This window comes from Teleopsis dalmanni, chromosome X (assembly GCF_002237135.1).
Source record: "Teleopsis dalmanni isolate 2A chromosome X, ASM223713v2, whole genome shotgun sequence".
In the NCBI taxonomy this organism is placed as follows: domain Eukaryota; kingdom Metazoa; phylum Arthropoda; class Insecta; order Diptera; family Diopsidae; genus Teleopsis; species Teleopsis dalmanni.
The window spans coordinates 26,001,486-26,015,333 of NC_051848.1; the positions used below are offsets into that span (position 1 = coordinate 26,001,486).

The 13,848-nt window shown below is 28.2% G+C and overlaps 1 protein-coding gene across 4 annotated transcripts; it reads left to right on the forward strand.

Moving 5' to 3' along the window:
- Positions 1–4,053: 4,053 nt before the first annotated feature.
- Positions 4,054–12,486, forward strand: LOC119690220 (maltase 2-like). Of its 4 annotated transcripts, none has more exons than XM_038105235.1 (11): positions 4,054–4,114; positions 6,092–6,255; positions 6,315–6,494; positions 7,377–7,534; positions 7,633–7,920; positions 8,030–8,416; positions 8,558–8,708; positions 8,887–9,082; positions 9,170–9,310; positions 10,932–11,015; positions 12,324–12,486. In XM_038105235.1, the coding sequence occupies exons 2-11, from the start codon at positions 6,126–6,128 to the stop codon at positions 12,448–12,450; spliced, it is 1,842 nt and encodes a 613-aa protein (XP_037961163.1). In that variant the 5' UTR covers positions 4,054–4,114; positions 6,092–6,125; the 3' UTR covers positions 12,451–12,486. The 4 variants fall into 4 exon arrangements, with proteins under 4 accessions (XP_037961163.1, XP_037961164.1, XP_037961162.1 ...); XM_038105236.1 differs by lacking the exon at positions 4,054–4,114 and adding an exon at positions 4,165–4,204; XM_038105234.1 differs by lacking the exon at positions 4,054–4,114 and having other exon boundaries at positions 5,905–6,255.
- The last annotated feature ends 1,362 nt before the right edge of the window (positions 12,487–13,848 follow it).

Here is a 13,848-nt window from a genome sequence, read left to right on the forward strand (position 1 = left end):
AACGCCCCATTGCAAATTAAAATTTCTGTCTGTGCCAATGAAGATATGAGTGTAAGACATATCTACCACCTAGGTTTGATGCGATGCCCATCTAAAACCTCTGCTACAATTTGGGTTGTAGCACCCGGTGGTGAATATGCAACTCCGCGCCAAATATCAATCAAAACTGAATTTTCTTTTCGCGTAAGTTTGGTTACTAACCACAGCCATTACGAGTCCAACGTCAGCTGGACAGCACAGCCGAAGCTGCGGGTCAGATGTCGTAAGTAAGGCGGATCACTTAGTAGCATGTACACTTCTCACACAAGTGCTAGATTGGCACCGGGATTTTAGTCACCTTTACCGCAGGGGAAAAAAAAGTCATTTGGTATATCTGTCATGCCGTTGGAACGATACCAATCAGACCCCTACACTTGTTGAAATCAGCAAACAAAAATGGTGTTGGTTTGGGCATAAGCTCCGTAGACTGAACGAAAACATCGCCCGTCAAAGACTTTGATGGAGTCCTCAAGGCAGTTATCGATGTGTTGGCGCACCAGCAAGAACATGGAGTAGATAAATACAATTAGAAATGAAAGCTGCAAATTACTCCATGGGCTGACATCAACCGTGAATCGCGTAATAGAGTTCACTATAAGAGAATGGTCGAGGTGCTATGCTCTACTGGGAAATAAGAATGTCAGAAGAAGTTTATTATTTCGATATACATATAGTATGCTAGTTCAATAAAGATAGCTAGAGATGACTGATCAAGCGCATCCATTGATCTGTTAGATCTGTAACGATACTGTTTTAGTACTTTAGATGTATGTGACATTAACGTCACATATTATTATTTTGAGAGATAATTCAATGAATTATCCAAATCGTTTAACGAGCTTAGATACACGGCACGGAGGAGGGAAAAGTGAAAACTTTTTATATATTCCGTCTGTCCATCCGAAATATAATTCCTTTAATATAAAAAAATGTGTAATTTACTCATATACAATGTCTTTTAATAGATTTTGAATTTCAGTTGCAAAATTAATACAAAACTTTTTTAACATTGCGATTAATATTAATTAAATAAATTATATAAACAAAATAGACATATTACCATTAAAGGCTTAAGTGCATGCCATATTGCATGTGAGCTTGCAATGAGCTTGTATTTTAGTATTCGTGCATTTGCCTGTTATTGAAATTAGAACTGCCAAAGGCATTCCTTCATTTTAATTATGAAATGCATTTAATAATGTACTTTCTGATAAATAAATCCTTAGAGGTTTATGTTCTAGACTAGATAAAACCATACAATTACTTAATAGAATGTAGTAAGTGCATTAGTATTATTAACTTAAGTTTAATTATGATAAGGTTTGAAATTATAAATTTTATGTTAAAGCTACATTTCATTATAGAATTTCTCTATCAATAAAAATTTCTATTTCTAAAATAGAATAAAATACAATTGATATAAATAGTTATATAGCAGAAACATATAATAATAAATTAAAATAATAAATAAAAATATGAACTCATCAATCAAACATTTATCGAATTTAATGTTTGTCTGGTGTCTGGAAGACTGGACGTAGTAGTTTTATTTGGGTTAAACCAAGAAATGTTTAAGCGAAGATTTGGTGAAGAATTCACTGGTATGCACTCTACACTAGTGCTTTGATTTGAAGTTAATAAAGCTTTCCATTGAATACGTAGTATGAGTGCAATTATTTTAGTAAACTTTTTAGAATGACAGTTTAAGTCTTCTTCTTCGTAAAGCCTTTATATTTCTGTACTCCACTCTCTACGATTGTTGAAAGTTTGTTTCCAGATTTTTATTCTTATTTTTCACAAATTAGCAATAACAGTACTAACAAAAACCGATTTTTTCTTTTTCTCCAAGTTTATTTGTCTTGTTTAAAAGTACCCATTCCATGCTTTATGTTTCGAATTTCATTCTTTGTATTCCCTTATTGATTCACACTCTCTACAATCCATTTACATCTCAAATAAGATCTGATATTTTTTTTACACTCACAGTATTCGACTTAACTAAACTTAAGGCATCGACATGTGTCATTCTCAGTGTCTATACTTTTCGCCCATAGGTCAGAACTGATGCAACTATGGTTTTATTGTTTCTTTTTCAACTTACAAGCAAGGATGTGTTTTTAATATATCCCGTAAAAGAGTAAATAGTTATATTTTTTTTTTTTATGTCCGAAATCAATCATTCTGTGAATCTATATATCAGGGTTACCAGCGTTTTTCAACTGATTTTCAATGGTTTAATTTAAATTTAAATTTTTATTTAAAAAGGATATTATAATCAATCAAACTATATATATCATTGAGTGGTCAAACACCTATCTGGAAAAGATTAAGATTTCTCTGGGTACTGCTGAAGTGATACTGCTTTCGATCGTTCGGTATTTATGCATTAAACATAATACAATAATATTTGTGCCCAATGATAATAATAATATTTAATATGTTAATAATATGATATATAATCATCAATACTTAAAATCGATAAAGATAAAGATAAAAGTTGAGGTAGACTTTTCTTACGCTGAATATATCTTCAGTTATATATATTGTTTTTTTTTTTTGTAAATATAGCTTGAGTCACGAATTTATGCTTGAATTTTTCCTTGGATAGACCTCACCCCTTCTATATTTTTATATTCTCTAAAAAAAATAAGATATTATTAATTTTTTCTTTTTTAATTTATTTCTGATTTACGTATATATATATGCATATGTGATCGTATAAATGGAGAGATACCATTGGCATTAGCTAATAACACATGTACACTGTCGCATTTAGGCTGTTTTACTCATTATTAGCTACTGATTCACCAGATAAAAATCTTTCATATAAAACAGTTCATTATCAATAAATCAGTTCAAGGCGAAAAATGTCGAATGCAACCGTTTAATATAAATTTCCCGCTAGAGAAATTGCCAAAATAAAAAATATATGTATGTCATATGGAAGCGAACACTGGAGAAAGAAATCCAAGCAAGCGAAAAAACCTTTGGAGAAATTAAAACCCTGGCAAAAAATCGTGACAGTTGGAAAAAGTTCGTTATGGCCCAATGTTCCCCTGGGAACGTACTGGATTGATTGACTGATTGATATGTTTTCTATATAAAATGTAAACAAGGAACAGCTGAGCTGTAAATGAGGTACTGAGGAAGTAAATATTTAATAATATGTTTGTTTTTTATAATTGAGTATGTAATTGAATTTATATATATAGTCATTTATATAAAATTTATATAAATGACTTAATATATAAATTATATATTTAAAATTTTTGTGTATAATATTATTAAGTGGTTTATTATTAAGTTTATTAAAGTTTTATCAGCTGCATAAATGCACTTATAATAATGTGAACGTTTGCTCATTAATATAAATGATCAAGTGTCTAAATGAGACAGTGTGAATATGAATGTACTATAAAAGAGATGTTTTTATATAAGGATAGCTTTTTGAAGATTAATTCAGAGTTTATATACAAACATTTAACTAAAAATAAACTATTAAATATAATATATTATAAATGGGCTGAAATATTTTAAGAGAATTTTTAAACGCCAAAATCTCCCCATGTGTATGTCACATTGAGAGGAATCTTATCTGCTATAGCCCACAGCTTACTACTATTAAAATAGAATATTAATAAATAAATAATATAATAGAATATAAAAGAGTATACATATATATATTAATAAAAATAAAAATAAAAACATGTAATTAATAATATATTTTAATTACAGTGTATATATTATTATTATTATTATTAATTATTATTAATTATATTAAATATAACTTAATAATTTTTATTTATTCATTAACGATTAACATATATAACTTTTTCAGGCGATTGCACAGCAAATCCACTACGTTTCTCTTAAAGTTTATGCTTTCATATGGAAGATCAGTCTTTAAAGAGTACACACACAAGAGCATGAAAGAGTATTTTAAGTTCTCTCTCTCTCTCTCTTTTCTTTTACACACAATTGTTTAGAAGATTTGTTTTGCTTTGCCACAGTGCACTTTACTCGCGCTCATGTGCCGGTTGTCAAGTTGTTTGATAATTAAGTCAACATTTTGAAGGTGCTTTTTTATTTTTATTTTTGTTTATTATTATTTTTTTTTTAAAGTGTAACATTTTTCTTAAGTATTTAATAAATAAATAATTAATTGGTGAGTAAATAAAAAACTAAATATTTTTTCACTTCGTTTCTTTTGCTTTCATTAGTGGCCACAAAAAAAATGCAAGATAATCAAACACATAAATAAATTTAGGGTTTCACAGCAAATAGAACCCTTAAAAGCGTGAGAACGTGTGAATAAAAAATTCATGTATCTTATCAATAGTACATAACCTCAAATTGGTAATGACTTCGTTGATTGCAAGTTTAATTAAAATTGGAATTAAAATGAACATCTATAATTAAGTGATTTAATAAATAAATGAATAGCATAATAATAAATAAATAAATAAAATAATAAATAAATAAATAATAGAACACAAAAATCACCCTGAACGATCATAAATATCAATTGATGAACAAGACGTCAAGGAATTCAAGAAGTTGTACATTTGGCGAAGAGATCTCGAAAAACCAATGTAATGTGAGGTGGCGTATTATCATGTGCAAAAACCTAGTACTTTTTCTATGCAATGTTAGTCTTTTTTTACAAAGAGAAGTAAAATCTACAAATAATATTTCTCGTAAACAGTTTAGCCCTGTGGAATGAATTCATTACGCATCTCACCACGACAATCAAATAAAACTATTAATATGCCATTGAATATGAACGACTTTGATGTGTTTTATTTGGTCTTGGGTCTGAAAAAATTTACTTGTGTGAGTAGTTGTTGTAGAATTATTTTGCATAATGCGACGTTTCTGTCCTTTTATTGTATCTAAGTATTTAGTAATACTAGTGTGTCAAGTATTGAAATTATTCAAAGAGCTCAGTCAAAGATATTGAAAACAATATTGGTATACTGGTATTCCATGGTATATCAGATATGAAAGCATTCACCGAGATCTACAAATAGCATTAGTTAAAGCTGAATTTGACAATATATGAAAAAAAATTCAATAAAACACTGACAGAAAATGTTAACGACTTAGCTGGGAATCTCGCACTTCTATCCATTACTTCCTGTCTAAAATGAGCTTTTAAAAAGAGCTCCAGTCTTTAATTAAAATTCAATAGGTACAAATAGAAACCCCACTCTTTTCTTAGTGATCTGATAAATCTCACTTGCTTTCTTAATGAACCACCTTACATTTATTTTCCAATGAAACCTAACCCATTGATTTAAGTGGAGCTCGTGATATAAGGTTTACTTATTTTTTTTTATATAATATATAGTATAAATAAAAATTGTAATATTATGTATTTAGTGATAAGATTTTAAAACTTATTGTTAGTCTGATTGTAAGAGAAGATATAATAAATAAATGTAGATATAAAAAATAAATTTTAATTATAAAATTTTTATTTGAAAAATTGAAATTTTAAATGTTTATGTCTTTTAATATTTACACAAACTTAATATAAATTTTTTTAATTGAAACAAAACGAAATTGTACTCATTAAAATACATATAGTCTATCGAACGATCTCTCACCCGCAAATCTGTTTTGAAAGTAATTAAAAAGATTCAATTCTAATACTGTTATAATTATTATTTGCTGTGATTTTCAGAAGTTAATTGTAACTAACTCTCATAGTGATAGACAGATATTATTTGTTAGACAAATTAACTTGTTTATTTAATCACTGATTATCTTATATGAAATAAATTTAAAAATTAAAAAATAAAATAAAATAAAATGCTATAAAATATCTACACAAAACCGCATTTTGCTTAGTTGACACGTATCTCATCGTATGCCACAGGCAAGAGTGAAATCCGCAAAATTAGTACTGAATTAAGTGTTGTTACTCGCATTTGGACAAGAAACAAAGTGCAGAAAATTTAGAATTTATATTTTATAAAAAAAAAACAAATAAAAATTTTAGATTTGTGACAAATTTTAAAATGCATTTCTCTGTGGCACTTTTTTGCAGCTGCATTTTATTAGTGAAACTACACAGCATCGCAATGGCGACAGCAGCCACAGCATCCACAGCCACTGAACCTGCTACCGATTGGTGGCAACATGCGGTCTTCTATCAAATATACCCGCGCTCTTTTAGTGATAGTGATGGCGATGGCATTGGTGACTTAAGAGGTAAAAATATATTATTTATTTTTGGCTATATAATATATGTCTGTATTTATATTTTGAAGGTATTATACAGCGTTTGCCATACCTTGCTGAAACAGGTATCACAGCAGCTTGGCTAAGTCCTATATTTCAATCGCCTATGGTTGATTTCGGTTATGATATATCTGATTTTAAAGCCATACACAGTGAATACGGCACTATGCAAGATTTTGAAGACTTAATAGCTGAAGCAAATCGTTTAGGTAATTATTATTATATTGGGGGAGCTTGTAATGTGGTTCAGAGATCAATTGTGAAAGCCCTGGTAGAGTATCCAAGCACTATCATAATCGAAATTGGGTAATTTCCGTTACGATATGATTATGATTATAATCTCATTTTAAAGGCATGAATACGACACGTTGCAAGATTTTAAAGATTAATAGCTGAATCATATCGTTTAGATAATATTTATGAATTAGTAAGGATAAGTAATCATTTGAAAAGTTAGATACTTAAATAAAATTAGTAATAGAAATTTGTAAAAAAATCTTAAACTCTTTTTTTTTAATATTTTGTATGTGTTTGATATTCTACTCTTAAGGGCCCATGTTATATATATAGAGTGTCATGGGGTCGTCAAAATTCGCGCTATGACGAAAATGGGTGTTATGTAGAGTGTATCATTCATTGCAAAAAATTGCTACTAAAAGGCACAAATATTGACATTTATTACTGAACATAACCGCTTTGCTTTAGTGACACGGCTTTAGTGACCCTCGGCTCTCATGACCAAATTTAAACCGACATATTGTTTTTTCTCTTACACTCAATTTTATAATATGTATTGTAAACTTCTTAAATTTACTTGAACTTTGTTATGAGCATGTACACAAACACATCGCCAATGGGATCTTGAGGTGTTGAAGCCTTTCCCGAAATGAATCGATTTAACCTATTCATATATAATTATTTAAATTTTTTATTGATGTATCTTGACTGTTTAGTAAGTTAAAATTTTTTTTTAATTACTGAAATCAACTGAAACAACCCAGCCACAAGTAAATTTTTGACTGGGGTTATTACTTATGACTATCGTTGTTGTTCCATAAGATGAAATAGCTTTATAATTTATATTTCTTCAGATATAAAAATTATACTGGACTTCGTGCCAAATCACAGTTCAGACCAATGTGAATGGTTTAAAAAATCAGCCGAACGCATTGAAGGTTTTGAAGATTTTTATGTGTGGGCCGATGGTGAAATCAGTGAGGATGGTGAACGTGTGCCCCCAAATAATTGGGTGTGTATTTGTGTTTGTAAAAATTTATGTATTAATATTAAATATAATTATGACTTACAAGTAGTAATAAAATCATTGCATTAATATTTACTCTTTAGCAATCAGTTTTTTATGGTTCAGCATGGACTTGGCATGAGACACGTCAGCAATACTATTTGCATCAGTTCACTGTTCAACAACCAGACCTTAATTTTCGTAATGAAGCAGTTTTAAAGGCTATAGATGATGTTATGTATTTCTGGTTGGATAAAGGCGTTAGTGGCTTTCGCGTGGATGCTGTTAATCATCTTTTTGAAGTGCCCGAATTAAGTGATGAACCACTGAGTGGCAAAACTTCTGATAAAAATTCCTATGAGTACACTAAACACATATACACAAAGGACTTGGTATGCAATCCATTAATGCAATACATTTTCCACCATCATATATAATTTTAAATAAAGTTAATGAATTTTAACGTTTATATATGCCGTTTCCTTTGCATATATTTCACAGCCGGAAGTTAATGAAATGGTGCAGCATTGGCGTTTGCTGCTGGATGACTACAGTGCCAAACATGGTGGCTCTGCACGTATTATGATGACTGAAGCATATGCAGACTTGAAAAAGCTCATGGATTATTATGAAAACGAAAAAGGCGTGAAAGGCTCACATATACCTTTTAATTTCTTATTCATTACTGATTTGAATGCAGACTCGGATGCTCGAGATTTTGTCTATAACATACAGAAGTGGTTAACATATATGCCACGCAAACATGCTGCAAATTGGGTTATGGGAAATCATGATAATCCTCGTGTCGCTTCGAGGTTTGGCCCACAACTTGTGGATGCCCTGAATATGTTGTTGATGACTTTACCAGGTGTGGCGGTCACTTATAATGTAAGCACGTAAAAGTTATTTTCTTTTGTACGTAAATAGTATGTGTGTTTGATATATGACAAAGTGATTTATATTTATAATTTTTGTGTATATATAAATAAAATGCTCGATTCTTTTTTTCATTGCTAAATTATGCAAAAGGGTGAAGAAATTGGCATGCAAGATTACCGTGATATTAGCTGGGAAGATACTGTCGATCCACCAGCACGAAATGTGGGACCGCTAAAGTACCAAAAAGTGTCACGTGATCCAGTACGAACACCGTTTCAATGGAATGCAGACAAAAATGCTGGTATTTTTTATAATTTATATACATTAATACATATAAAATTAATAAATTTTTAATTAAAAAAATTCAAGAGAATGTTGATTTAACTGCTTTTATAAACAAAAAAAAAACATAATATTAATTGGCAAGAATAATTTCACGTTTCTCATAAAAATTAAAAAAAAAAGAATATTTTTGGCAGGCTTCTCGAGCGCAGCTAAAACTTGGTTGCCAGTCCATCCTAATTATAAGCAATTGAATTTGGAAGCACAAAAACTAGCAGATAAGAGTCATTATAAGCTCTATAAAATGCTTTTGGAATTGCGAAAATCACCTGTGTTGCGGGAAGGTCGCCTCCATGCCGAAGTGCTGAATAGAGCTGTGTTTGCATTCAAAAGGTAATAAATAATAATTTTAATTTTTTTAATTTTTTTTTACCGTTTGAATAAGTTATCCACAATGCAAACTTTTTGGTTGTTTTCTAGGGAACTGAAGGGACAGCCCACGGTGTTCACGCTTATCAATTTGGGTAACCAGACAGAAATTGTAGATTTGACTAATTTAATTGATGCGCCTGAACGGTTAACTGTAGCGGTTGCGGGCACTGAATCGGAACTCGAAGCAGGGCAAGTGCACCTATATTTTTCTTAAAATTAGACTTTTGTTCGAATTGCATTTTAATTTGTTGTCTTGTGCATTTTAGACATAACATTTCAGCCACTGACTTGCAGTTAGCGCCCCTTGAAGGAGTTGTTTGCATGGCTAATTAAATTAATATAAAATATTACTATTAATATATTTAATTAATATATTAAATTGCAACCTTAAATTCTTATTTTATTTGTAAAATTTTATGAATTGTTTTTTAATTGCATTTTAAATATTTTTATATAATATATTGAATTATAACAAATTTAAAAGCTTTTAAATCCGCACTGCTATTTTAGTTTCTCAAATATTTTTATATGGATTCACAATTTAATTTGCATTTTATAATATTAATAAATTAATAGAATAAAACCTTAATCGAATAATACTATAAATTAAATATATTGAACATTTTTTAATGAACCAATATACAATATGTTCCTCAGTTAAAAAAAACAAATGTATATAAATATATAGTTTAATGAAATAAGATTTAATTAAAAAAAAAGATATGTATATAAATGTACGTATATGTTATTTGTTATTTTAAAATAGTTTTTGTTTTTTTTCTTTTAAGAGTTAAAAATGTGTTATTATTTTTATAAATAAACTTTTTATTATTAAATCAAATTGTATTTATTAGATATAATTTTCTTATATATAAAGACTTTCGAGTTGTAAAGTTGCTCTGATTTCTTATATATACTTACTCAAAATTATGTAGAATAAATGAAACTCACCTAGAATGAAAGAAAAATAAAGTTGTTAATTATGATAAAAAAAAATTTAATTGTAATTTTAAAGAATTTAAATAAAAATTGTTTAAGTAAAAATTGATTTTTAGGAGTACTTATCTAAAGTTAAATTGCGACTAGTTGTGATCTAGCAGTGAATAGTTGGACGAAGATTTTGTTTATGAAAGTTAATTATTTTATTATTTATAATAAAAATTTTTGAATTACTTAAACTAAATATTTATTTTAATTTTTCTGTCTGCTTAACCAATAACCAATAACCAATATTTCATCAGTAGATCAGTAGACTATCTAACAGAACAATGTACGTTATAAATCTATCCCACCATAGATAGCATAGATAGAATCAACGCAAGATTAATAGCATAAAATATACACCAAGATAATTTTAAAAAATGACGTCATAAAAATTCATGATATGACATTTTTAAAAAGTTTAGTATATAACCATTCTTTCAGCTTGAGTGGTTCAGATCAGTTTTTGTCGCCGTAGACTGTTCCTACTGTTATTTTAAGAGCTTTTCCTTTTTGTTTTGTTTTTAATGTTAAATATGTTATTTTTATGTATAAGCTTTTTATTATTAATTCAAATTGTATTTGTTAGATATAATTTTTTTGTACATAAAAACTTTCCAGTTATGAATTTTCTCTGATTTGTTCTTCAGGGCAAGATATTATAAAAGTTTTTCTTATAATAATTGTTTTAAGAATGGGCACTTTTTTATGTTTAATACAATTATATTAAATTGCATAAAATTCATATAATACTATTATGTATGTATATATATATATATATATATATCTATTTAAACTTTATTTTGTTTTATTTTTTTTTTAAAAATAGTCAAATGTTGTCTTTAAATATGACATTTCACTTGATGAAGTACGAGGCAGTTATTTTAAGAGCAAAATATTCAGCATTTCTTGCGTAAGTAATTGTTTATATATGAAAATTATTTATTAATATTTTTTTATTAAATAAATATCCAATAGACATAATATTCAATTTAAAAATCGATAATTATAAATTAATATTTTTTTTAAAAACATTTTTTAGTAACTAAATTATATTAACTTAGAAATTATTAATTAACTTAGAAAATATTTTTAAGTGTTTTTATTTTTTTATTATTTTATTTTATATAATATTTTTTAATATAGAATTTGAAGTTTTATAGAAAACAAATACATGTCTTATACATTTATTTAATTATAAAGAACTATATACAAAATAATCAATGAATATCAAAAAAAATTAATACGCTTTAAACCGTTTTTTGCATGTATAGGTAATTTTATACCTATACATAAATATTAATTAATGCGATTAGAAATTTTTTTTTTGCGTATATGGGCATATATAACATATATGTGTATATATATATATATTGTATATATATATATAATATATATTTATAATATTACTTACTTACTTATGTGGCCATAACAACCCGTTACCGAGTTTCGGCCTGACGCAGCATGTCTCCCCAGGCGCCTCTGCTGCGTGCGCGGCTTCTCCAGTCTCGTATATCAAGTCCAGTTAGTGCTCCCTCAACTTGATCACTCCACCGGAGACACGGTCTACCTCTACGTCTTCTTCCACCAACTACTGCTTCAAACACCTTTTTCGCCGGAGCGTCTTCATCCATTCTTACGACATGACCAAGCCAGCGAAGGTCATGTATATATATATATAATATATATTATATATATATATATATATATATATATATATATATATATTAAAAAATTCATAATATATATATATTTATTTATTTTAAATATATATATGTATATAGCATTTTCTTATATATATATGTAGGAAAGTTTATTTAATAGATAAATTAAATTGTATGTATGTAATCGTATTAAACGTCTTCTTAAACGCACATTTCTTTTTCGACTCCCTCGCTTGCTTCTTGTTCCTCCTGGTTGTTTCTTTTTCCCAGTATTGCCAGATCTTACCCTTCCTGCCTACATATATATTTATATGTATATATATATTTATTTTATATATGTATGTATATCATTTTCTTAATTAAAAACTTTTTTTATATATTATATTTCAGCGTTTTTATATTCATTCATATATTATATGAAATAATTAAATGAAAAACTTATTTACATTTAAACAATTTTTATTTTATTTTTATTAGTGTTTTATATAAAAATACATACATATATGTATCTATTCGAATGTAATTTGTTTATCTTTTCTTCTGCTCCAATTCCCTAGTGACCGACATGCCTTAATCAAAACTTTTATCAAATCAATGAACATCATTTTGGTGGGACTATTAATGTACAAATTATGGAACAATAAGTGGACAAAATTAAATTTTAACAAACAAGCAATATTCTAAGGACATTCCTACTGAATTCATAATAAAGTCATTAAAAGCCAATTAAATATAAAAATTGAAATGTTTCATAATAAAAAAAAAATAAAAAGTTATTGAGTGTCACTTACATTCACAAAGCATGAAGTAGATAATTCAACAAAAAAAAAAAAACAAAAAAAAATTACAAAATGAAATCACAATACTAAATAAGGATAAAAATGAATTCGCAAGAATGCATGAATAGCAATTATATAGCTAGGAAGTGGAAAATAATTCCACAGAATAAGAAAAAAAAAAAGAAATAAATTAATATGCTGAACGTATTTTTTAAGGATATGGACAGGATGCTACGATATTACAACATATTTTGATTCTTCATACAAATCGTAAATGTTGTTGGAGATTATTTGTATTTTGATTCGCTTTTATATATTTAGTTGTTATCTTGTTCTGAACGAATTACCTACAATCTTCGTTATATAGATCTTGAGTTGATGAATATATACATATAAGCTGTGTGTCTACAATTGCTAATAAATACATAAATATTTTGCTTAAAGTAGAATCGATATAAAAGTAGAACAAACTGTTGTGAAAATTATAAAAATAAAAATATTATTTCCAAATGAGGTTTCACGTAGTCGAACGAAAACCATGAAATCCTCATCGATGAGGCGGCAGCGAGATTTTCATCATTTGTATTGTCAAGCCATCGTGGTTGATGTAGTTGGCAGATATAGAGTGCTTGTATCTATTAACGTATGTATTGACTGTGTAATTGTCGGTCCAACGTTATCTGCTATTATTGCCATTTTTGTATTGTATTGACTTTGTATTGACTTTGTAGTCCGTGCACTTGAAGTTTTGGTTGACTAGTAAAAAAGTGAAAACAAATACAAGCAAAAAAAAAATAATAATAATAATAATAAATAATAATTATAATAAAATGCCAGAAATTAAAAAAATTATAAGCGCAAGAAAATTTGCTAAATTCACTTCGTTACAATAAAGTTCAGTTCACTTTACTTCACATTGTCTGGTCTAAGCATTTTTCGTGTAAATATACTTTTATACTTTTTATCTCCAGTTTCAGTAGCTTCCCCCCAACACTGCTCTCCATCTGTTAGATTGAAAGCTTAAAGTATGCCTGGCATTGGCGGTGCCGGTGCTGGGGCTGCTGCTGTATCTGCTCATCATCTGTATTGTATTGTGTTCCTTTAGTTTTAATAAAAATGTGGTGAGAACAGGGAGAACTATAAGTTTATTTGTATCTACCGTAGGAATTCATAATGTGTAGATTGTATATATGTGTAGATTGTATATATGTGTCCAGTTCGTTTGTATCAGAACAGCAAAGTTGCATTGGTCTTGTCGACAGAACAATTATTTTTGTTTTTGGTTAAAAAAAATCTTTTATTT

Excerpts from the sequence above, each read along its gene's own strand:
- LOC119690220 (XM_038105234.1), top strand. The coding sequence starts at position 6,063 with ATGCATTTCTCTGTGGCACTTTTTTGCAGCTGCATTTTATTAGTGAAA. Across the intron at positions 7,535-7,632 it reads GTGTGCCCCCAAATAATTGG|CAATCAGTTTTTTATGGTTC; the intron begins GTGTGTATTTGT and ends TTTACTCTTTAG. Across the intron at positions 8,417-8,557 it reads GTGTGGCGGTCACTTATAAT|GGTGAAGAAATTGGCATGCA; the intron begins GTAAGCACGTAA and ends ATTATGCAAAAG.